Consider the following 24,910-nt stretch of genomic DNA (forward strand, 5'->3'; position numbering starts at 1 on the left):
TTTGGTCAAAATTTTATTTCTATTGAAAATTTTGTCAAATTATTATTTCTATAGAAAATGTAGTCAAAATTTTGTTTCTGTAGAATATTTTGCAGAATTTTATTTACTACACAAACATTTTTCTAAAATTGTATTTTTATTGATAATTTTTTCAAAATTTTATTTCTCTAAGAAAAAATTTTCAAATTTTATTTCTAAAGCAAATTTTCTCAAAATTTTTTTTCTTACTGGTGCTCACTGATACTCACTGCTATAAAAAATGTATTCAAAATTTTATTACTATAGAAATATTTTTTTCTATATAAAATTTTTTGATAAAATTTGTTCTATATAAAATTTTTTTGATAAAATTTGTTCTATATAAAATTTTTGATAATTTTTTCAAAATTTTATTTCTCTAAGAAAAAATTTTCAAATTTTATTTCTAAAGCAAATTTTCTCAATTTTTTTTTTTCTTACTGATGCTCACTGATACTCACTGCTATAAAATATGTATTCAAAATTTTATTACTATAGAAATATTTTTTCCTATATAAAATTTAGTCAAAATTTTATTTCTATAGAAAATTTTGTTTGCTACACTATTTTTTTTAATTGTATTTCTATTGATAATTTTTTCAAACTTTTATTTCTATAAAAAAATTTGCCAAATTTTTTTTCTATAAAGATTTTATTCAAAATTGTATTTCTATATATTTGGTCAAAATTTGATTTCTATAGAAAATTTTGCCAAAATTTTATTTCTTTAGAAAATTTAGTCAAAATTTTGTATCTGTAGAAAATTTTGCAAAATTTGATTTCTATATAAAAATTTGCAAAATGTTATTTACTAGACAAAAATTTTTCCAAAATTGTATGCTCACTGATACTCACTGCTAAGTCGAAAACTTGTAGAAATGACTCAAATTTTTCAATGAATGAATCATAAATGCATTTTTGCGAATTTGTCTAAACAATTATAAATATTTCCCAAATATTGGCCGAGATTTTGTAGAAGTCTGATTTGAGATTTTATCAAAATATAGATCTAAATACAAAGTTGTGCAGAGTATATTATAATCGGCCCGCCCGACTTTAGACTTTCCTTGCATTTCTATTTTTTGTTAAAATTGTGTTACGTCCTATAACGTTTAAATTTTAAGTACATAGATTTTGTAGAAGTATATACAATTTTGTCTAAATTGATTCAAATTCATGCATATGGGAATATAAACCTTTATATAGCTCGCAACAAATTTAAAGGATTTGAGATAGTATCAATAATTTTGGTCCACAAATACATATACTGTTGGTATCTTCTCATATTATGATGGGTATTTATATCACTATTTTATTTATTAAACATTGCCCTAAATTTGAAATATAGAGTTCAATTGGCATCTAATGTGAAATTAAGACCTTTTTTTGCATACATAAATAAATACGATACTTTATATCGATCCACTTACGGTACCCCCACAATAGAACTACAAATTAGTGGTATTAAAACGAGATTTAGTTATATTACCCGGAGTCCACTCCGGAGTCGGAGTCGGAGTCGAGCTGATGAAAAATGCTGGAGTCGGAGTCGGAGTCGAGCAAAATTGGCTCGACTCCACAGACCTGGTCCGCAGCACACATTTCACCTCTTATTCGGCGAAGTACTAAATTGGTTTCCCCGAAAACAGCCCCAAACCATTAATGAGCCACCTCCAAATTTTAATGTTTGCCAAATATTTCGTTCTTTAATCCAACGCTTTTATTCACCCATGTCAACTGCCGTCCATCAGAGCCAATTCGACTGACCAAGTTACCCGCATCCAATCGTCTATTGTGAAGTTTTCGTATTTATTTTTGCAAAGTCCAGGCGTTTTGTTCGGTTTTTGTCGGTCAAAAGCGGCTTTTTTGGCTTTGCCCTGGCTACTAATCCACTGGCTTTCAAGCTACTACGAACAGTTTTGGTACTCACGTTTAAGGCATGTTCCTCGTTTAATATTTGGTTGACCTCAACAGCTGTATTTACTGCACCGGTAACGATAAATCGCTTAGCTTCGCGTCTATCAGCCGACGACCTGCTGGATTACCAATAATTTCAAAATTATTCCGATTTTTTATTTTATTTATAAATCCAACTGATATGTTATATGTTTTTAGCGATCTCTCGATATGGGGCTCCTTCTTTTAAATCTTTTACAATATTCGCACAAATAATCTGAATAGATAAGAAATCAAAAATATTGGTGAAAAATCTATAAGACTGTATCGTAATGTAATAATTATTTTACGTACTTTCTTAATCAAATCACAAACACAATTTAAGTTCATTGAAATTGTTAGAGAACATTAACACTGGGTCAATATTGTTCACATATGTGGATTTACCTTTACATGAATATAAAACCAGAAGAAGAGTAAATTTTGAAGCGAAAGATGTCATATTATCACTAACTAGTCCCTTGACAAAGTATTAGAGTTGCCAAGTCTCTATCTTTGATGTATATTTTTTTTACAGAAAACATCTAGATAAAACATCTATAATTTCGTGAACAAATATAAACTGATTTGGCTGATAATTTGCAAGCTTAAAAGTCACCAAAGTAAACTATTTTATGAAGAGAATGCGTGAGAAAATTGAACTAAATTGCATCACATTTTTTGACATATAAAGCGTTGTTAAATTCACCACTGACAAATTTTTCGTTTTCAGTCGACCCGGTTTGATCCCTTGACCCTTGATATGCAAGGCGCGCACGCTAACCATTACACCACTGTGCGAACAACAAACAAACGAATAAACGGACATCAAGTTAGAAGGAGTTTGAAATGATAAAGGAACTAATTACATGGTCAGGCAAAGAGGCAAAGGTTTGGAAAACGTGTATCGTAAACGATGTTTATTTGTTACAGGTTATTGAACTTCGAAAATTTCAAACTTTCATTACCAAATATTTTTTGTTATAAAATTGTTATTTTTTGCATTACAAAAACTGCCGTTTATTCCATATTCACAGTCCATTTCGTTTATATCTAGACATATTTTTATTTATAAGTTTCGTAGTAAAAATTAAATATAGTAGTATGTAGTGGCGAACATCTTTTCGAAATCTTGCGAACCTTTTTGGATATATATGAAATTACATTATTTCCGTTTCCAAGAGTTGTATTTTTAGGAAAGTTACCAGAGAATATGTTTCTGTCAAATGAAGTTAATTACATCGGCTCGTCAGCGCCCAAAACTATGCTCTATAAATAAAACTGCTTGACTGTAAGCGTGTCTTGTACGTTGATGGCTATAGCGATAATTATCCATTGATGACAATAACAGCTAAGTAGCCCAGCTGATAGTGTTGGCTTACAAACTATATGGTCCCCGTTTCGAATAAATCGAATAATTTCTTCTAAAAAAAATTATGAAGTTGTTTTCAAATCCTGTAAAAGAATCATCGATTATCACAAAAAGTTTTCTTCCAAACAAACTTCCTTACAGCACAAAAACAAATGGGAGGAATTTGGGAAGAAAAAATTATTTTTTGCGTGTAAATTTTTATAGAGATAAAATTTGTATACTCTGACCACATTGGGTTTAAAACAATCCATATTCCCGGAGGTCCTGATGTTCATGTAATCCGTTATGAGTCGATGTTGGTGGTTATTTAGAATTATTTAAAATATATTTCCCTCTTCGGTTACTTCGTTTTGGAGTTCTTCTACCAAAAGTTATATACGCCTATACACCTTTTTATTTATTGAACCCATAAAGGCATATGCTGATGGTTGTTGCGATATCTTTTGAAATTTTCAATTCACTGTCCTTTTGGACCCATAAATAAATTTGGTAAAGAAAATAAAATATATCGATACATTTTTGATACGCTCCACCATAAGATTGCTAAGGGGCCGTTGTTAAAATGAGATTTAATTACGTTATTCAGAGTGAAGTTTAAGCGATAATTATCTTTTGATGACAATAACAGCTACATAACCCACACTGAAAAAAACATGTCTGGTTCCAAAGATTTTTGTCTTTGATGTCATCATTGTCATTACCAGTTTTTTATGATGTAATGATAGTACTAGAGTACGCTACGTGTACTTCGTGCAAACAAACAGTGTCGATTGCGCATCACTATGATAAATGCATTTCTTTTGTGGTAAGCAAAACTAGCATTCGTATTTTAAAGTCATGAAATCTTTGGCCTCACGACGATATGTTTTTCAGTGCAGTGGATAGTGTATTGGCTTACAAACTGTATGATCTGCGGTTTGATTCTCCGTCTAGGGGAAAGGTAAAATTAAACAAGTATATAAAGCAGTAAGTTCGACCGGGCCGAATCTTAAGTACCCACCACACTCAAAAAAAGTTTACTTGGATCCAAGGATTTTGACCTTCCCTTAAGGATTTTGGTATTGATTCCGAACCAAAGATGCGGCTTCTTTAAAATAAAGAAATTTTTTAGCGACCTATCTGGCTTTGAATCTAGGACCAATAAAATTAAAATTAAGATACAGATCTCATTTATCCATTTTTCATTCCCTTTTCGCGGTTTATTAATAAAGGTACTCACGTACAAACAAATGCCAGTTTAAAAATCCAAATTAAACGGATACTTCAAATTAAAAACTGTTTTCTTAATTCCAAAAAAAACTTTAAACCAAAGACGCTAAATCCTTACAATAAGTTTTAGCCTATATTTGAAGCGTTTTTATCTTAAGTTTCAATATTTCAGTTAATTTAAGGACAATTTCTTTAAATCGAAAATATGTTTCGTTTCTTTAAGGAAAATTAGTCTTAGTTAATAATACACCATGAATCAAATATTATAGTTTCCTTTGAAATTTCAGGGGGGTTTGATGAGAGTAATTCTCATCAAACCCCCAGCCATTACACTTCCAGAAGATAAATTTAAATATTTCACCTATGAAGACTATACAAGATTCTGGATTTATAAGAACCATTTTTCTTTGAGTTTTAGAAAAATCATAAACATATCTTGTAAGTGTGCAAGATAATGATGAAATTACGCCTTGATTTGAAATCAAAAATCTGTAGATTTTAATCCCCATTATTAAATGATTACGAGAAGTAAAATCTGGAAATTTTACATACAGTTTCAAGCAATTTTCATGATCAGTGCGCCTTCCAAATGGACCGAAATGGACCGATAAAAACTAAATCCGATACACGTTTGTTTGTAATTCTAAAATTCTAGTATATTTACAATTTCGGGCAAATCAGATAAAAACTACGGTTTCTATAAGCCCAAAAATTAAAATCGGGAGATCGGACTATACTAAAACTTTGACCGATAAGGTGGGTATTAAGTTCGAGTTTAGCCGCTAAAATCGTCATTTTTTCACGATTACTTTTCTATAATAATCAATTTGAAGGAATTCAAACGTTGTGAAAATTTACTATGGGCTATTCCCCATTATGTTATAATAAAATTTGCAACAAATATGAATAATTTTATGAATATTTATATATATATATATATATATATATATATATATATATATATATATATATATATATATATATATATATATATATATATATATATATATATCTCTTCAGAGATCTCCATCTTTGGTATCTCCCTCGACTTCGCAAGAGGATCCGCTTATTTCTGATACAGACAGAGGCTTGTCCATTTCTGAATCCTTTAGCTGATCGTTTTTCGTTTGGATATAGTGAAAGCCATAACATAAACGGGCCTGGGACTTTGCTAGATGTGACAAAGATTGAGTGTTCAATATAAACACTGCATGTTGTCTTGGTCCATCCACTTCATCCAAACGGCCAACCTTCCAATCAGCTGTTGGAAGATCTGGATTGCATCGTTTCAGTCTATTTAAAAGAGATTCAGGGTCAGAAGGGTTTGCAGGTATCCACGCATGTGCTCTAGGTCCAGCCGGTATGTCTTTCTTCTCGACTAACTCTAGAGCAGCTCCTTCCCAAACTATTTTAGTGTCAGAGCATCTTTAAAACATTCTATAGACCTCTGGTCCTCAAATGCGACTAGCTTAAATCGTCCTTGATACCAACCAGCCTCTTGGTGTCGAGGATCTGGACCGGGAAACTTTTCCAGCACCTGTGAGTAGACGACAGACAGAGCATTCTTAATTTCCCCCCATTTTTGCTCTGGAACCATACCGTCCAATGCTCCTTTATTAATGATTGCCATCACAAGGCTTTATTTAGCAACTGAGGCAAACGACCTTTGATCCCTTTTGGAGGATGGCAGCTCATCCGGTGATCGTTCCCTTTTATCCAGCCTCAAGAATTCCTTGAGCCCATTTTAAGGAATCGCTTTGTTTAGCCGACAGCATGCTTGGGTCGACTGATCCTAACTTTTTTAGGATAAACAAAGCATTTCTGCGTTCCTTGAATCTCTTTCGTGAGGGATTACCTCCTTTTGATGTCGTTACCTTAGAAAAAGTACGACTTGTCAAAGTGTCGCCACCTGTTTTGTTTGTTTAATAGGCTCGTGGGCGCTGATATAAATGTAACTCTTTGACTTTTGATGTCAATAAAAGCTACGTAGCCCAGTGGATAGTGTATTGGCTTACAAATTGTATTGTCCTCGGTTCGATTCTCCGTCCAGTCGAAAGGTAAAATGTAAAAAAATTATAAAATCGAATAATTTCTTCTGCATTGTTTGTATTACAGAAAAAGCTAAGAACTAACAAGTATATACGGCCGTAAGTTCGGCCAGGCCGAAGCTTATGTTCCCTCCATCATGGATTGCGTAGAAACTTCTTCTAAACACTGCCATCCACAATCGAATTACTTAAGTTGCGGTAACGCTTGCCGATGGCAAGGTATCTTAAAACCTCCTAACACCATCTTCTAAATTGTATGTAAGTCCATACGTGGTATATATTAAATCAAAAAAGATCGTTCCAATACGTATATAATTCAGTTTGACAAAGTAGACATAAAATTTTGACAAAATTTTCCACAGAAATAAAATTTTAACAAAATTTTCTATAGAAATAAACTTTTGACAAAATTTTCTATAGAAATAAAATCTTGGTAGATTATTTTTGGCTCGAGTAGCAACCATGATTATGAACCGAATAAAATTTAAACAAAATTTTCTATAGAAATAAAATTTTGACAATGATGAAAATTTTATTATGAACCGAATAAAATTTTAACAAAATTTTCTCTAGAAATAAAATTTTGACAAAATTTTCTATAGAAATAAAATTTTGACAAAATTTTCTATAGAAATAAAATTTTGGTAGACTATTTTTTGGCTCTAGTGGCAACCATGATTATGAACCGATATGGACCAATTTTTGTGTGATTGGACCATATACTAACACCACGTTCCTAATTTGAACAGGATCGGATGAATTTTGCTCCTCCAAGAGGCTCCGGAGGTCAAATCTGGAGAACGTTTTATATGGGGGCTATATACTTATGGACCGATATGGACCAATTCTGGCACGCTTGTTAAAGATCATATACTAACACCATGTTCCAAATTACAACCGGATTGGATGAAATTTGCTTCTCTTGGAGACTTCGCAAGCCAAATCTGGGGATCGGTTTATATGGGGGCTATATATAATTATGAACCGATGTGGACCAATTTTTGCATGGTTGTTAGAGACCATATACCAATATCATGTACCAAATTTCAGGCGGATCGGATGAAATTTGCTTCTCTTTGAGGCTGCGCAAGCCAAATCTGGAGATTGGTTTATATGGGGTCCATATATAATTATGGACCGATGTGGACCAATTTTTGCATGGTTGTTAGAAACCGTATACCAACACCATGTACCAAATTTCAGCCGGATCGGATGAAATACGCTTCTCTTAGAGGCTCCGTAAGCCAAATCGGGGGATCGGTTTATATGGGGGCTATATATAATTAAGGACTGATATGGACCAATTTTTGCATGGTTGTTAGAGACCATATACCAACATCATGTACCAAATTTCAGCCGGATCGGATGAAATTTTCTTCTCTTTGAGGCTCCGCAAGCCAAATCTGGGAATCGGTTTATATGGGGGCTATATATAATTGTGGACCGATGTGGACCAGTTTTTGCATGGTTGTTAGAGACCATATACTAACACCATGTACCAAATTTCAGCCGGATCGGATGAAATTTGCTTCTCTTTTAGGCTCCGCAAGCCAAATCTGGGGAGCGGTTTCTATGGGGGCTATATATAATTATGGACCGATGTGAACCAATTTTTGCACGGTTGTTAGAGACCATATACCTACACCATGTACCAAATTTCAGCCGGATCGGATGCAATTTGCTTCTCTTTGAGGCTGCGCAAGCCAAATCTTGAGATTGGTTTATATGGGGTCCATATATAATTATGGACCGATGTGGACCAATTTTTGCATGGTTGTTAGAAACTATATACCAACACCATGTTCCAAATTTCAGCCGGATCGGATGAAATACGCTTCTCTTAGAGGCTCCGTAAGCCAAATCGGGGGATCGGTTTATATGGGGGCTATATATAATTAAGGACTGATATGGACCAATTTTTGCATGGTTATTAGAGACCATATACCAACATCATGTACCAAATTTCAGCCGGATCGGATGAAATTTTCTTCTCTTTGAGGCTCCGCAAGCCAAATCTGGGAATCGGTTTATATGGGGGCTATATATAATTGTGGACCGATGTGGACCAGTTTTTGCATGGTTGTTAGAGACCATATACTAACACCATGTACCAAATTTCAGCCGGATCGGATGAAATTTGCTTCTCTTTTAGACTCCGCAAGCCAAATCTGGGGATCGGTTTCTATGGGGGCTATATATAATTATGGACCGATGTGGACCAATTTTTGCATGGTTGTTATAGACCATATACCAACACCATGTACCAAATTTCAGCCGGATCGGATGAAATATGCTTCTGTTAGAGGCTCCACAAGCCAAATCTGAGGGTCCCTTTATATGGGGGCTATAAGTAAAAGTGGACCGATATGGCCCATTTTCAATACCATCCGACCTACATCGATAACAACTACTTGTGCCAAGTTTCAAGTCGATAGCTTGTTTCGTTCGGAAGTTAGCGTGATTTCAACAGACGGACGGACGGACATGCTTAGATCGACTCAGAATTTCACCACGACCCAGAATATATATACTTTATGGGGTCTTAGAGCAATATTTCGATGTGTTACAAACGGAATGACAAAGTTAATATACCCCCCATCCTATGGTGGAGGGTATAAAAACGAACTAGTGGAAGTGAGAAAGATGTGAGGGAAAATGCAATTAGCCAGAAAAGATTGTTTTTTTGAGTTAGTCTTTATGAAATTGTTTTTACATCCTGGAAAACATTAATTGCTTATGACAACAAGTATAAACTTTTCAAGAAACTTCCTTAAAGCGAAAAGCAAATGAGAAACGATTTTTGTTTGTCTAAAATTTCGTTTTGGAGAAAAGAATTATTTTTTTGCGTGTACATGTCAAATATCCGATTTTTGGGAACACCATAAGATTAATATCAAACTTAAATGTATACTCGCCGGATCGGCCTACATGGCGATAACATGGCTGAATTAATCCTTATAACTTTTTTCTGGACACTATATAAAAACAAATAGAATATCCACTTAAAACTTACAATTTATTTTACATACATACTTTTTTCTTTTGTTTAAAGATAGGACACTACAATTAATAAACAATTACAACAAAACTATATGAACAGAATGCATTTTCGTTTTTTATTTTACTTTAATGGGACTTTAATGTGTCTTCTGCTTCTTCTACTCCTCATCTGTATTGGGGATCAATCAGTCTCTATTTCTAAATGTTAGAAATGCATCATTTTGTATTTTTTGCACTTTTGTTTAAGGATACGAGCACCGACATCCTTTTCTTTATACTGTCTTAGGCGCGGGCATCCTTGTAGTGTTTTTCGTTATCATCAGTATCCAATTTGATTGAGTATTTGCCGATCAATGAACCTTGAACATCGGCTTGACCATTGGCATTGAATTGAGGACCATCACCAATATCTTGGGTTTCCTCCTTGACTACACGGTAACCATTCTCATCGGCTTCATAATGGACGGTGCGCATAACGAAACCATCACTATAGGAGTACATGCCACTGACCTTGGTGCCATCACGAGTTTCTTCACGGGCAATGGTGCCATCATTGATTTGATCGTCAATTTGGGAATTGAAGGAGTATTGAGCAGATTCATTTTGAATACGTTCCAATTCGGCTTTGTCTTCATCGTCTTGGTCCTAAGGAAGAGAGAGAGAGAGACCAAAGGAGTTAAAATATTGTAACAAATTATTTAACAAATTATTGTAACAATTATTTTAGATCAATAAAATAATAATTAAAAAAGAAAATATTTGCTAACGTTTTAAATTGAAATATAACAAAAAGAATTGAAACAAGACTAACTGAAAAGTACATAGCCTCTGGTTGGTTATACTAATTTGTTAGTATAATAAATAAATAAAATTCTTATACAATTTTAATATAATTATAAAAATATCAGGCCTCTATGGCAAAATAATAGCCAATATAATCCCAGCCAAAAACTTGCTGAATTTTCAGAGCTTTCAGAAGCAGTACATTTACATGAGGAAACCATTGTTCGCTCAAGAATGCAGATAATCCTTACGAATATTGAAACCATTATAGCGATAAAGTACTACCAGATAGCGGTAATGAACTGCCTTTAAAAATTATGAAATGAGCAGCCTTCCTTCCGCAAGAGTTATTCTTACCTTCAATTAAATTCAACAATACACAAAACAAGAGAAGACAAAATGAATCGAGTCGTCCGCAAAACACGTCCTTATCCTTCAAACACAATACATCAACTGATTTATTTTTACAAAAATCTCTTCGGGAAAAAATTGTTCGTTCGTAAGAAGTCGTGATAAAAAAAAAAAATGATCTTGCTTACAGAAGTGCAACTTGGTAAGCGCTTACTCTAGTGCAATTGAATTGCGCTAATTTCAGCACTTTCACACTGTAACAAATTTTTAAAAAATTGTGCGTCGCCCGCTTTAAACGAAGAACTTACTTGCACCTTTAGAAGAATTAGCACTGAATTCAGCTCCTACAACTTTGCGCAGAATAGTAGCGCCTTCAGTATGAACACTAATATTAAAGTGCTTCCAATTTTATAATTATTTTTTGCTGGGATCCAGTGAAATTTATTTTTGCTAAAATTGATCATTTTCAAATTTTCTTTTTGTCAGTATTGACTGTAGCCATGTAAGTAATGAAACGTTTGGCAATACCGAAAACTACTCTGCTAAGCCCTCTAACTAAATTTTCCCTACACATAGGATAGGTTAGGTGGCAGCCCGATGTATCAGGCTCACTTAGACTATTCAGTCCATTGTGATACCACATTGGTGAACTTAAGAAATGCTTACCCTACACATAAGAAATGCTTTTGCATTTTTTCTGCGGAAAATTCTGTAAGACGTTGTTATTGATTTATATACATTTTGCTGTCATAAGAAGCGCAAAATTTTCGCTACAGATTTTGATTTGCCATCTTTTAAACATAAATTGAATTACGAATCTCGAGAATGGACGAACACGAAAATCTTCTGCAGAACTGTTCTGTATGTTGTCTTAAACAAAAAAAAAATTGAGAGTATAAAATATTTTAAATAATATTTGAAAATTTCAATTTTATTTTATTTTGATTAAAAATTAATCAACCCAATTACTCTTTTAATTGAAAATCTTTTTAAACTCAGCAAAGAGTTGTTGTCAGAGAGTTGTTTCGGTGTGATTAAATTGATTGTTCTTAACATTGTGAGTCTCGGTGGTATATTTCGGGTTTAAGAAAGAGAACCCTTATATTTAAGATTGAGACAGAATGGAACTACATGCATTGACATGTGAAAAGTTCCCCCTTGTATCTTACGGAATTTTATTGGGACCAATCGACAGTCATCCGAATACACTACAAAGCGTAAAATTTTTTTTCCCCATTCACAATATTCTCTAGATCTGGGCCAGCCAGATTATTTCCAGTTCCCTGATTTAATTTTAGCAGGGGCTAGAATTAAATTATAGAAATTTAAAATGTATCACAAATTCACCTTACAGAATCTCAAGAAATAATATTGGGCTAGCATCGCGTCGCCAAATTAAAATCTGTTATTCCTTGGCGGAAAATGGTAAAGTGTTGCCATTGCTTATCAAATTTATTAATTCACCACTAGTCATTGTCGTTGCCTGGCCATATGGACATTTTTTTATCTTCAAATAACTCCACACATAACAAGATATTATATGTTTTTATTCAACTCTAACATTAAATTAAAATATGAAAAATCATGTCTATTGAAATTTTTATTGTATTTGTCGTTGCAGAAAAAATGTTTCTCCTATCGCCTATCACTATGGTTATATTTACACACTAAGACCGTTGCCGTATCTAGACATTTTTAACCAGGGGGGGCTATAGCCCCCTATCTATACTACAGTAACAATATATAATGGAAAATCATATATAGGATTTCACATTCTAGGGGGGCAAATTTTTTTCTGGAGGGGGCTAAGCCCTCCCCCCAGAGGCCTTACTACGCTTATGACTAAGACTAAAGCTTTTATTTATTATTTTTTTTTTCAACAAAAAAAACTTAAAAGAAGCCTCTAAAAAAAGAAGCTTCCATCTCAATCTCAACTTAAACAATCATTGTAAATGTCACAGCAACTGTCATTTTCAAGTGTTGCTTCAACTCTAACGGATATAAATGTTAACGATTTGTAACAATTCCTTTTAAAATGGATAAAAACAAAATTGTATCGCACATTGTATGCACTTCACATTTTCCCTTGAGCATACTCAAAAGCCAGCTACTGGAACAAAAAGTCATTCGACTCTTGTCGAGTGGGTTGTGTTGTAATCGATTACTGGTGGTTTGATTGATGGATGGTTTTGTGCCAATCAGTCAGTCAGTCATCAAAGTCAAGTCAGCATCCAAGTACATAGCACCCTTTTCCTCAACATTAACCAAAATGGGTGAATGGACGACGAATGGATGTGGAATGTTTGGCAAATCGAATGATGATGGGCGTTAGTGTCGATGTTGCTGCCTTCGATGATGATTCTGCTGATGATGAGGACGGGTAGTTAACCTTCAACAACTTGTGAATTATTTGGTAATAAAAAGATTAAACTCATTTGCTTTAGCACTAAACACACAATGTGTGAGATAGTGCGGTTTAATGTGATTGCGTTGGGTTTTTTGGAGCTTCTTACATTTTTGGTGTAATGTGATAGGCACGATTGGTATCGATCATTGGAGTGCTTTACCACTTTTTGGTTACTCTCGCTGTTGTAGGTTGTTTAGCTTGTCTTGTTATTTAGTCAATTCATTAATTCTGCTGTCAAATAATTCCAGTGAATCGATGACCAATAATGACAATATTTCCACGTATACCATTGAGGGTATTTGCGGAACGCCAACACTCCGTTATTAATTCTGTTGCGCATGCTCTTTAGTTATGTCTTATCGGGTTGCTTAGAATTCCAATAGTCTATTAAGCTTATTTGAATATTCGACAATAATGAATATTGTTAAATGGAATGCATGTCTACCAAGTTTGCAAAATTTTGTAATATGAAGTGCCAAGAATGGATTTGTAATACGACGTAAGATTGACATCTCCGAGAGTTAGATGACATTTGATACCCTCCAACATTAGATAGATGGAATGGGGAGATATGACGATTTTGTTATATCGCTAATAACACTTTTACATGCTCTTCATTAAGGTAAGAATCGAAATGATCACGATTTCTGCCTGTTTTTGCCCCTCTGTTGTAAACACTCTACTGAATTGCACGTTACACAGAAATGTTTTTCACTATGGACAGTGATGGAAGTGAATTATACCAATTTATAAAGGAAAATATAGTGTTCACTTTCATTCCCAAAACAATGCAGCACAGATGGTTCACATATGAGCCAATGTTTTTATTTTACTTCTTCAGCATGTAGGAGTTGCTATTAGTATCCCAATTAATAATATATAAAAATTGATCTCTTGAGATTCAATATCAAGAATCATATTTGATATAGCCAGAAATGAGAACGATCTTTGTTAGTTGTTAACAGAAACATCAGTTTTGGCTCCATTTGGATTCTGGTATTCTTTTAGATCATTAATTGATAAGGTGTAACTAAGTATTCGTTATGAAATTAAAAATTGATATTCATTAAGAGCCAAAAGTATAAATGGACAATATGTTTTAGTTTGCAAAAAAAAAAAAACAATCTTGCAAGGTTACAAAGATTTTGGAACGAGAAAATAATATGGTCTCGGTAAACATGTTGTATGTTCTCCGATCAAAAACAACATTAGGGCTGTTTTCTTTTAGCACTGGATGCCCTAAAGGCCGGTATGCACCTCTAGCGAAATTTTCGGTAGCAAAAATTTATTTAAGTCTACAACAAAAAAACAGGGCTGTGTACAACAAATTTTAAACCAGCAAATCGCTTTTAAAAATTGTTAATATATGTTCCAAATATTCCTCAAATAAATTGTTTATTATTTACAGACCTTTTAAAACTTGTACGCATACAATGATTGTAATAAATTAAATGTTTGCTGCCAAAATATGCTTTTGACAACCCTGTTATTTTCATTAGAGGTGCGTACCAGCTTACGAAATTGAACGCTACCGAAAATTTCGTTAGCATAAATAGCAATGCATTTCTTATGGGAATGAAATTTTTCGCTAGAGGTGCATACCGGCCTTAAGCCGTGGAGGACAAAAAGAAAACAGAGTACTCGTTTATCCAGGACATCTCCAAAAATATGCAACACTGTCATCAGCTGTTCAAAAACAATCACAGAAAATAAGTGAAATCTTGCATTTTTAATGTATGAAATGCTTCAATTAGTAATAAATATTTATTGTTGCGATTATTTATGACACTGTACCACTTTGAATTTCATGTTTTTCATAAATTAGTCACAATAAATTGCTATTGTGAATCGAAGAAGTGTCACTTTATCAAAATACAGTCTGACAGCATCGGCGCGACTTGCACTGATGAGATGTTCTGGATAGAACACCAGTGCAACGATGTTCTGGATAGCCCATACAAATGTTGCATCCAGTGCTAAAAGAAAACATTCCTATTATGCTATTGAAAAATGTTTGAAGTAATCATATTCGTTCTCTGAGTGTACTGACTCAAGTTTTCAAATAAGAACTTTGTGCCAAGTTTTGATACAATTAATGATATTGATCGTTAATATTGAACCAACGAACAAATTCGTTAATACAAAAGTGATTTATGTGGTTGTCATTTTATGCCACTGATATAGGCCATGTTGACCACTTTACTACCCTATATCAGAGTCATAGTAAAATAACTTTTATCTGTACGAATATGTACCGATTTCATAAAATTCGATTTTTTCACAAAGACGACTGCTAACAAAATTGGAAAAATATGACCAAATTAAAAATAAATCCCACTCATAAATGGACAGAAATCACTAGTCGCATTGGCCCAAAATAGAGATGTGGCACATTTTTGGAAATTGGATAAAAGAGTGAAATATCTGGATGAAAATTCTACAATATAGAAACTCATGAATTAACGAATAGTATGGGGTAAATATGGTCCGATATATCTCATGTTTAAGTTTCTGGGACCAGAAGGGCATCTGTAAAATTTCAAGTCTTTGACTAGCTCGAATTTGAATTGAATTTAACCACTACATTCAAAACAGTGAGGCACTAAAGCCAATTTAACTCTAATTTGGTTCATGGAATTATGTTATTATGTTTTGCATCCACAAATAAAGCGCAAAGATTTACCATATTCGTATTTCCCACAAAATAATTCAAAATGTCTCCAATTTTTTCCGTTAAGATAAGAACAAGTAAATAAAAAGTTTGTGTTTTTTTTAATTTGTCGAAAAATATTTACTTAAGTTTGTGATATCGACGTTTGTAAAACAGGTACAGTTTCTATAAATAACCTATATTTTTCTTTCGTGGTGGGTTCACTGTTTTTTAGTATATCAAGAATATATTCCCTTTCTGGAATCTGAGATATTTCCATGTGTTACCTAAGATAAAAAGTCGAAATACCAAAGGTTTTCTTAAAATTTACAATTTTCAAAAGTCATCTTTCCAAAATAGTTAAAACTTTCATTTTTTGAGTACAATATTTATATTCATTACTGTTTGAAAGTTAAATTTTTAGTTTCATAAAGCTAATTGCCGAATATGCTTCCAATTCAGCTCAGAAGTTTAAAGACGAAATTGCCTCTCTGAAAAACATAAACTTTAACATTGATTCACAAAAATAAAGCGAGGAACATAACCATCTTCAAAGATTTAAAGTATACTATATTCCTAGTTCACTTTTGTTGTTGTTCGCGTAAAAAAGGATTGTTTTGGACAGGACTATAATCCAAACCAATATTAGCCGGACGGAATAGATGGACGTGAATATTTTTTACCTCCGTGATTTGCGAATTCTATATTATTATTTATTAATCGAATCCTTTCTATAAGTTCATGGAAGGAGCTTCAACGACTATCTCCTGACCGATGTCTATATGTTTGCTAGATTTTTTACTCCAATTTCAAATTTTACTGAATAAATTTCACTTATCTATATTAAAATGACTTTCTCAATACCATTTTTGAAAACATTTATTCAAATGTTCAAAATTTTTGTCGTTTTTTTTTCATTAGAGTATGTCACGATATTATTGTCATTATCCAATGGCAATATTTTCTTGGAATTGTCACCACTCCCTATATATGTAAAGGGAACATTTGCTCTTCAGTCTTTTATAATTTCTTATTTAAGAATGTTCATTGCTTTCTGTGTGTAACTTTTCACAATAGTTTTTTTTAATTAAAAATTTCACTCACAATTGGCATAGCAATGGCAGCGGCCAACAAACAGGAGATTAACACGAATTTGAACATTTTGATTTTGAAGCGAAGGTAATCGTAGCAGTATTGAATGTGCACGTTTCAAGTGTACTGTGGACTGTGTTTCAAAAACGTGCAAATATTCTTCTTATATACGCACCTCAACTAGTGAACTGGCTACGCATGCGCTCATACGCTTTACCACACATTTCAGACGCTGTTGGGTGCAGTCGGCGTTGGCCTAAAGCTTCCGTTAACCCGTTTATTTGACGGCACTGTTGTTTTTTAGCAGCATTAAGTAGCCTATGTGCTACCACCTATCTTAACGAATTCCATGGAATATTACCGCCTTCTGCCAGCGCATACGAACGAGCTTCTTGAAATATTTGCATTTGCCGGGGTACCAGAAATATCAATTGTTTAACCTATCTTCATGGGCCTGCATGTATAACCATCAGCCAGTGTGCAGTTTTTTTACTGCATACGTTTGGTAAATTCGTTTTGTTTTTTTTTTTTTTTTACTTAAACACCACCCAAATAAAAGTGAGTGTCGTCCGTCAAAAAAAAAAAATAATTATGTATCGACAATACGAACAATAAATCAATCCAATGATTAAAATTAAAAACTCTGATATTTCTAGATGAGAAACTGGGTTTTCAGTCAAAACACAAAAAATGAATAATGGCCCTGTCTTTGCTGACCTAGAGAGAGCCTAAAAGGTGTCGTTGCGCCCATTAAAATTATATTAACGTTCGAATATGTTAAATATTAAAAGCTTCATTTAAATAGAATATTAAATTTTTATGTCAATGAAAAAATTTTAATTTATTGGACCACAAAGGACCTTATTACGGCCCTTTCACGTATTAATCGAATGTGTTTTCTTTTATTTTTAAAATATTTCTTTAAGATCAAATAAAACAGATTGCTGGATTTAAAGATAATAAATTCCGATAAAAAAAGATTTTCGATTTTAAACACATTTGGCTCTTTAAATACGAACGCAAAATATACTTAGCATAGAAGACGTATTTCTCTGAAATAAAGTTTTTTCCTTGTCCAAAAGACTTTAAATTTGTTGGCTTATTGTATCTTCTCTACAAATCAAAAAAGAGTTTAAAAAAGTGTATCAGGCTCACTTAGACTACACGCAAAGAAAAAAACGTTTGGAAAACGTGTACCGAAAACGTTTTTCTTTTGTTAGAGTTTTTTGAATTGCTTCGAAAATTTTAAACTTTTATCACCAAAAAAATTCGTTTGTTACAAAATTTTTATTTTTTCAATAAAAAAAGTTATTTTTGAAACAACAACACAGTCCATTTCGTTTATATCAAACACTGTTCTTTTCTGACTTTAGGTCTTTAATAAGACACATTTTACAGTTCAAAATTTAATATACTACAATGTAATGTTGAACATTTTTTTCGGAATCTTCCGAACATATCTGGAATACATGTAAAAAAAAAAACTTTGGTCGAAGCAGGGATCGAACCCACGACCCTTGGCATGCATGTCAGACGTAGCAACCACTGCTCCACGGTGCCAAACTAAATGTTTGTTTCTGTCAAATAAACTTTGTTTATTCGGTTCGTGGGCGCCGCAAGCTATGCTATATAAATATAACTTATATGGATATTTATCTATTGATGACCATAACAGGTACATAGCTCAGTGGTTAGTGTGTTGGCTTACAAAGTGCATGGTCCGCGGTTCGATTCTCCGTCCAGGCGAAAGGTAAAAAACAAATTTTAAATGTATAATTTCTCGTATAATTATAATCGTATAATCGTATAATTTCTTCTACATTGTTGGTATTACAGGAAAAGGTGTTAAGAACTAAAAAACCTCGTGGATGTTAGAAGGATGTGAGGGCAAATGCAATTAACAAGAAAAAATGTTTATTTTTATTTATTTATTTTTTTTTTTTTTGAGTTTGTCTTTATGAAATTGTTTTTACATCCTGGAAAAGAATAAACGTTTATCACAAACAGTATATACATACGAACGCAAAATATACTTAGCATAGAAGACGTATTTCTCGGAAATAAAGTTTTTTCCTTGTCCAAAAAACGTTAAATTTGTTGGCTTATTGTATCTTCACTACAAATCAAAAAAGAGTTAAAAAAAGTCTCTGCAGCTTCCTGGAAGATCAAATTTTATCCGATCACGAAATTTGATGCGAGATATTAGTATATTTTATTGATTTACACAGCTAGGTTAGGTTAGGTTTGGTGGCAGCCCGATGTATCAGGCTCACTTAGACTATTCAGTCCATTGTGATACCACAGTGGTGAACTTCCCTCTTATCCCTGAGTGCTGCCCGATTCCATGTTAAGCTCAATGTCAAAGGACCTCCTTTTTATAGCCGAGTCCGAACGGCGTTCCACATTCCAGTGAAACCACTTAGAGCTTTGAAACCTTCAGAAATGTCATCAGCATTACTGAGGTGGGATAATCCACCGCTGAAAAACTTTTTGGTGTTCGGTCGTAGCAGGAATCTAACCCACGACCTTGTGTATACATCGGGCTGCTACATAACCTAACCTAACCTAACCTAACATATCATATATGCAATGTCATGCAATGAAGGATTAAGAAACTGGGATAATCCACCGCTGAAAAACTTTTTTGTGTTCGGTCGTAGCAGGAATCTAACCCACGACCTTGTGTATATATCGGGCTGCTACATAACCTAACCTAACCTAACATATCATATATGCAATGTCATGCAATGAAGGATTAAGAAACTATACACCCAAAGAAAAAATACTTTCCTACCGAACAAAATTTCAGATAAACGATTATTTTCTTTAAAAATTCTTTTTTCAGTGTATAAGTAACGTGGTTGGCCAGTGCAAAATATACTGGGCGAATGCACAACTCCATCCGCTGACACGGACAATTCCGGTCCGGTCCGTCCAGTGTACATATATGAATGTACGTGTGCGTATACAGAAGACTGGAGAACACGCTTTGATCACTTCTCATAAATTCGGGTTTACTTGCTCTTAAAGAACATATTTTATGACAAAGGGGAATTTCGTTTGTCTAAAATTTGGTTCCGGAGCAAAGTATTTGATCTTTGTGTGTAACAAGAAATGGATCGGCACACTTTTAACCATCTTTTTAAACTGCCAGTATTTTTATTTGCCTTTACATGATATTTTGGACAGTAAAATTACGAAAATTTAAATTGGTAGATAAAATAGAGTAAATAACATAGATTTTATATAACGCCTCAAAAAACTTCAAAAGTTAAAATTAAGCGTATCTATGGGAGAACAAACACTAAATATAAAACACTTGGGAAGATGTTCCATTTTTTTATGGGAAGAGATATATCCCAACCAAATGTAATGACAGCCTGACGGACATGATCCATCCCACCCAGGAAGAAATCAAGTTAATTAATGCGCACTGCATCTTTTAAGATACAACCAGAAAAAGTTCTTACGTCTTAAAGTTTTGACCGAATTCCACGAAATCAAGTTTGTTGCATTTAAAACATATGTTTTTACGGAAAATTTTGCCCGAAAATTCAAAAACCTACAAATTGGAGAATAATTAATTTTTGGCAGAAATAAAAGGAATGTTGGTAAAAAATTTGAGTAGTGCAAAATTTTCTCTATGCCCTACTACAATCAATTTGTTTATTTGTAAACAAAAACTTAGTTTAATGCGCACAGTATCTTTTAATATAGAACCACTGCTTTTGCAAAACATCGCAAAAAACAACATTTTTAAATGTGCTATTCAATCAATATTGAGGAGCTTGGGGTTCCTTACTATGTGCACTCGATGATGGTATAGAAATATTCTCAAATGATAGCCTTTTTTACGTAAGAAGTTAACTTAACAGATCCTGGTTCATGCTCCTGGAATATCTCATTGATTAGCATCATTATTATTTTTGCAATTATTGCTTTTTTGAAATTGAATTTTCTAAAAATGCTTTACTTCCACTCTAGTTAAAGGATAAATCAATTAGCCCAGCTTACCAAGAATCAATCCCTTAAAGAAATACGAGACCTACCTTAATTCCTTCTCCATTACCTTCTGTTGGCTTCGTTCACACTGTTCCATGTACACAAAGATCCCAAACTGGTTTTCTTGCCCACAGTCTTCCTTGCATACGCCGGTATTGTGTAATATTGTGCAAGGTCAACTGGTTAGCCCAAAAAAAAACTCGATTTAACAAAAAAAAAGCTGATGAAGACAGAAAAGCCAATTTATTGGATATGAATGTCTTCGATTAATTTAGTGGAACATTCACAAAGTACTGCCCTCATTTTGGACAACCTGAAACATAAGGGAAGCACTCAACTTCATCGTATGATTGGTAGATGAATGTTGTTCCTTGGCCATAGTAGTCAGTTATGTTGAATATTTAAAAGTCATTGAGAAATCAAGCAAAAGTTTCATAGTTTTTCCTTTTGCAAAAGAATTTTGAAAGGAATAACTTCCGGGTTTTTGATTACGTATGATGTCTTCGCATACCAATGCTCTTAATTGACCCTTCCACACATATTTCAAATTCATGGGGTATTCAACACAGCGAATGTCATCAGGTGCATCTTCTACTTGAATGTTATTTTTTATTTTAGTCAGTAGCCTTCGAAAGACACCACTATACCGCTGAATAAGAACTGCGTATCAATGAACCGACCATCTTCACCACCGGTAAATCTACCAATCATAAAGTCATATAATCAAAATTTGACTTAAGGACGAAGAAAATAAAAATGGAATGGGCTATGATTAAGAGAATAGCCAAACAAGAACGATATATATGTACCATATTAAAATAATGAACGTTACCATCTTGCAAATACAAGGAATTCAAATTCCAAATTAATATTTTATAATTGCAAATGCTCATTACTGGTCAGACTAGATCAGGTATCCGGAACGGGTTAAACAAATTTGCTCCAAACTTCGCTTCGTATTAAATAAAACAAATAAGATAAACATAAAGTCGGCAGGAGCATCAAGCAAATTTATGTTCCATCCTCCATAGTTTGCGTACAATATTTTGCTAAAGACTGCAGTCCAGAAACGAATTACTTGAGGCGTGTGATTTGTCGCCATTCGATTATTTTTTGTGGGGATGCCTGAAGTCTTTGGTTTACGTGGGTAAATCAGAAACGATTGACACTTTGGAAACCAATATTCAACGTGTCATTGCTGAAATACTTGACAATGTGGTCGAAAATTTGACCTTCAGAGTGACCTTTGTGCAAACTGGTCTTGGTGGCCATATGCCCAAGTTTCTCTTCTAAATTGTCCATATCGAGTCTGTATTAGATAAAACGTCTGATTAAAAAGCAACATAAGCCACTATAGTTTTTGATCAGTTAATACAGTAATCCCTCGATTTACGTCGTCTCGGTTTACGTTGTTTCGATTTACGTCGTCAAGTTTTTTGTTCCATCCAACTTCGATTTACCTTGCCATTCGATTTACATCGTCGATTTTTTTGCCAGCTTTATCAGAGACTCCTTCCATTAGTGAAATAAGTACCAACGATGATGACATTGCAACATTTATTACTGAAATTCTTACCGAAATTCGTCAAACTCTCATTGACATTGCATATATACGCAATTGTCGAAGTGACGATGTTTTTTATATGTATACAACGTAACGGTTTTTCATTTGTTTATGAACTGATATTTTGGAATAATGAATTGTTTTTTATGTTTGCTTTATGGATATATATTTAATTATTTATTTTTTATGGATAAAAGACTGAATTACTTTTATTCCTCAAGTTGTTAGGAGTAAGTATGAGCAAGTTTTAATTCGTTTTACGTAATTGACATCACATATACTATTTCAAGCGGATCGGATAAAATGATGCTCCTCCAGGAAGCTCAAGAAATCACATAGGACCAATTTTTAATAGATTAAGAAGACATATAAGTTCCAGCAGATATTAGCTGTGTAAATGGGAGCCACCGTGGTGCAATGGTTAGCATGCCCGCCTTGCATTCACAAGGTCGTGGGTTCGATTCCTGCTTCGAACACCAAAAAGTTTTTCAGCGGTGGATTATCCCACCTCAGTAATGCTGGTGACATTTCTGAGGGTTTCAAAACTTCTCTAAGTGGTTTCACAGCAATGTGGAACGCCGTTCGGACTCGGCTATAAAAAGGAGGTCCCTTGTCATTGAGATTAACATAGAATCGGGCAGCACTCAGTGATAAGAGAGAAGTTCACCAATGTGGTATCACAATGGACTGAATAGTCTAAGTGAGCCTGATACATCGGGCTGCCACCAAACCTAACCTAACCTAACCTAGCTGTGTAAATCAATAAAATATACTAATATCTCGCATCAAATTTCGTGATCGGATAAAATTTGATCTTCCAGGAAGCTGCAGAGGCTCATATCTGGGGATTCATTTATATGGGAACTGTATCTATATGGCTCATCTGCAATGCCATCCCACATCAATAATAACTATTTGTGTCAAGTTTCAAGCCGATAGCTCATTACGTTGCAAAGTTAGCGTAACAGAAAGACGAACCGACATCATCAGACCGACTCAGAATTTGACCAAGACCCACAATATATACTTTATACGATCTGAGATCAAACTTCCGATGTGTGGCTACCGGAACGACATAGCTTGTATATATTCTATGGTGGAGGGTATAAAAACAACAACAACAAAAATGTTCCATTTCCTGATTATAATAAATAACCAAACAACTTAAAAAAAATATATATATTCATATAATCTCATGTGTAGAAAATTTTATTTATGCATAGGTATGTATACAATATTTATACCCTGCTCCACACTGTGGAACAGGGTATTATAAGTTATTTTATAATATTAAATTGAGCCGATGGGCTTTTTGGGCAGCAAATAAATCAATTACTTCTTCAGTCGGCACATTTATTCGGCGATGAACCGACATTAGTGCCAATCCATTGAGTCTACTCTCGCTAGTCGAATTTCTAAGATACGTCTTTAATCTCTTCATTGTTGAAAATGAAAGTTCGGATGAGTACGTAGTAACTGCAGGGATGGAAAATGCAGTACTATAGTACTTTTTTCAATACTTTTTCACCCCGATCAGTACCGTAGTACCTCCGCGAATGATTTAGTACCTTTTGTGTAGACATTTTTGAGTCAATATCAGATTTATGGTACAATAGCTTTGACAAAATATTTTAATATTTTGCGAAAGTCTTTATCAACCTTATTTGCTAATAGTCTTTTACAAATATTGCAAAACAGATATGTTCATGTGGGAGGAAAATCTCGATTTTGTAAAAGACATAGTCAAAAACAGGATTTTATTGAACTTCAAGAATGTTTTAATCGAAAAAAGAATGCGATTCTATATTATCGATTTTTTATTTCGGTAGAAAATGTTGTCAAAATTTTATTTCTATATAGAATTTTTGCAAAATTTTATTTTTATAGAAAATTTTGTCAAAATTTTATTTCAATTGAAAATTTTGTACAAATTTTATTTCTATAGGAAATTTTTGCAAAATTTTATTTCTATAGAAAAAATTTTGCAACATTTTTTATCTACAGATTTTTTTTGCAAAATTTTATTTCTATAGAAAATTTTTGCAAAATTTTATTTCTATAGAAAATTTTTGCAAAATTTTATTTATATAGAAAATTTTTTCAAAATTTTATTTTCTTTAAAATTTAGTCTCTTGACAATAATTTTCCAGTGAAATTTCTGTTGAAATTTAGTAAAAAGTACCTTTCCGCTCAAAAAATACCTTTTTTGTACTTTCTTAAAAATTGTATTTTCCATCCCTGAGTAACTGGCAAAGTGACCAATATTTTTAAAAGAATATGCACGTTTGGAAATATCTCTTTATTGCACTCTCCAAGTGCTTTCATCACTGAATTAGGCAGGTTCTTTTCGCAGGTTTTGCGCCATTTCATTTACACATGTGTGTTTGGCTGTTTCGTTGTTGTTGCTATGGCCAAACAAAGCGAGTCATGTTCACAAAAAGAACAACAAACACAAATAAAAAGCAGAAAGACATTTTCC

At 33.5% G+C, this 24,910-nt stretch overlaps 1 protein-coding gene across 1 annotated transcript; it reads right to left on the bottom strand.

Annotated features, from left to right (window-relative positions):
• Positions 1-9,579: 9,579 nt before the first annotated feature.
• Cpr51A (Cuticular protein 51A) lies at positions 9,580-17,015 on the bottom strand. Its single transcript, XM_075300322.1, has 2 exons — positions 16,878-17,015; positions 9,580-10,227 (listed from the first exon to the last, which is right to left on the bottom strand). Exons 1-2 carry the CDS (start codon positions 16,932-16,934, stop codon positions 9,865-9,867), a joined length of 420 nt encoding a protein of 139 aa, XP_075156437.1. The 5' UTR covers positions 16,935-17,015; the 3' UTR covers positions 9,580-9,864.
• Positions 17,016-24,910: the final 7,895 nt, after the last annotated feature.

The sequence above is a fragment of the Haematobia irritans genome, chromosome 3, assembly GCF_050003625.1.
Source record: "Haematobia irritans isolate KBUSLIRL chromosome 3, ASM5000362v1, whole genome shotgun sequence".
In the NCBI taxonomy this organism is placed as follows: domain Eukaryota; kingdom Metazoa; phylum Arthropoda; class Insecta; order Diptera; family Muscidae; genus Haematobia; species Haematobia irritans.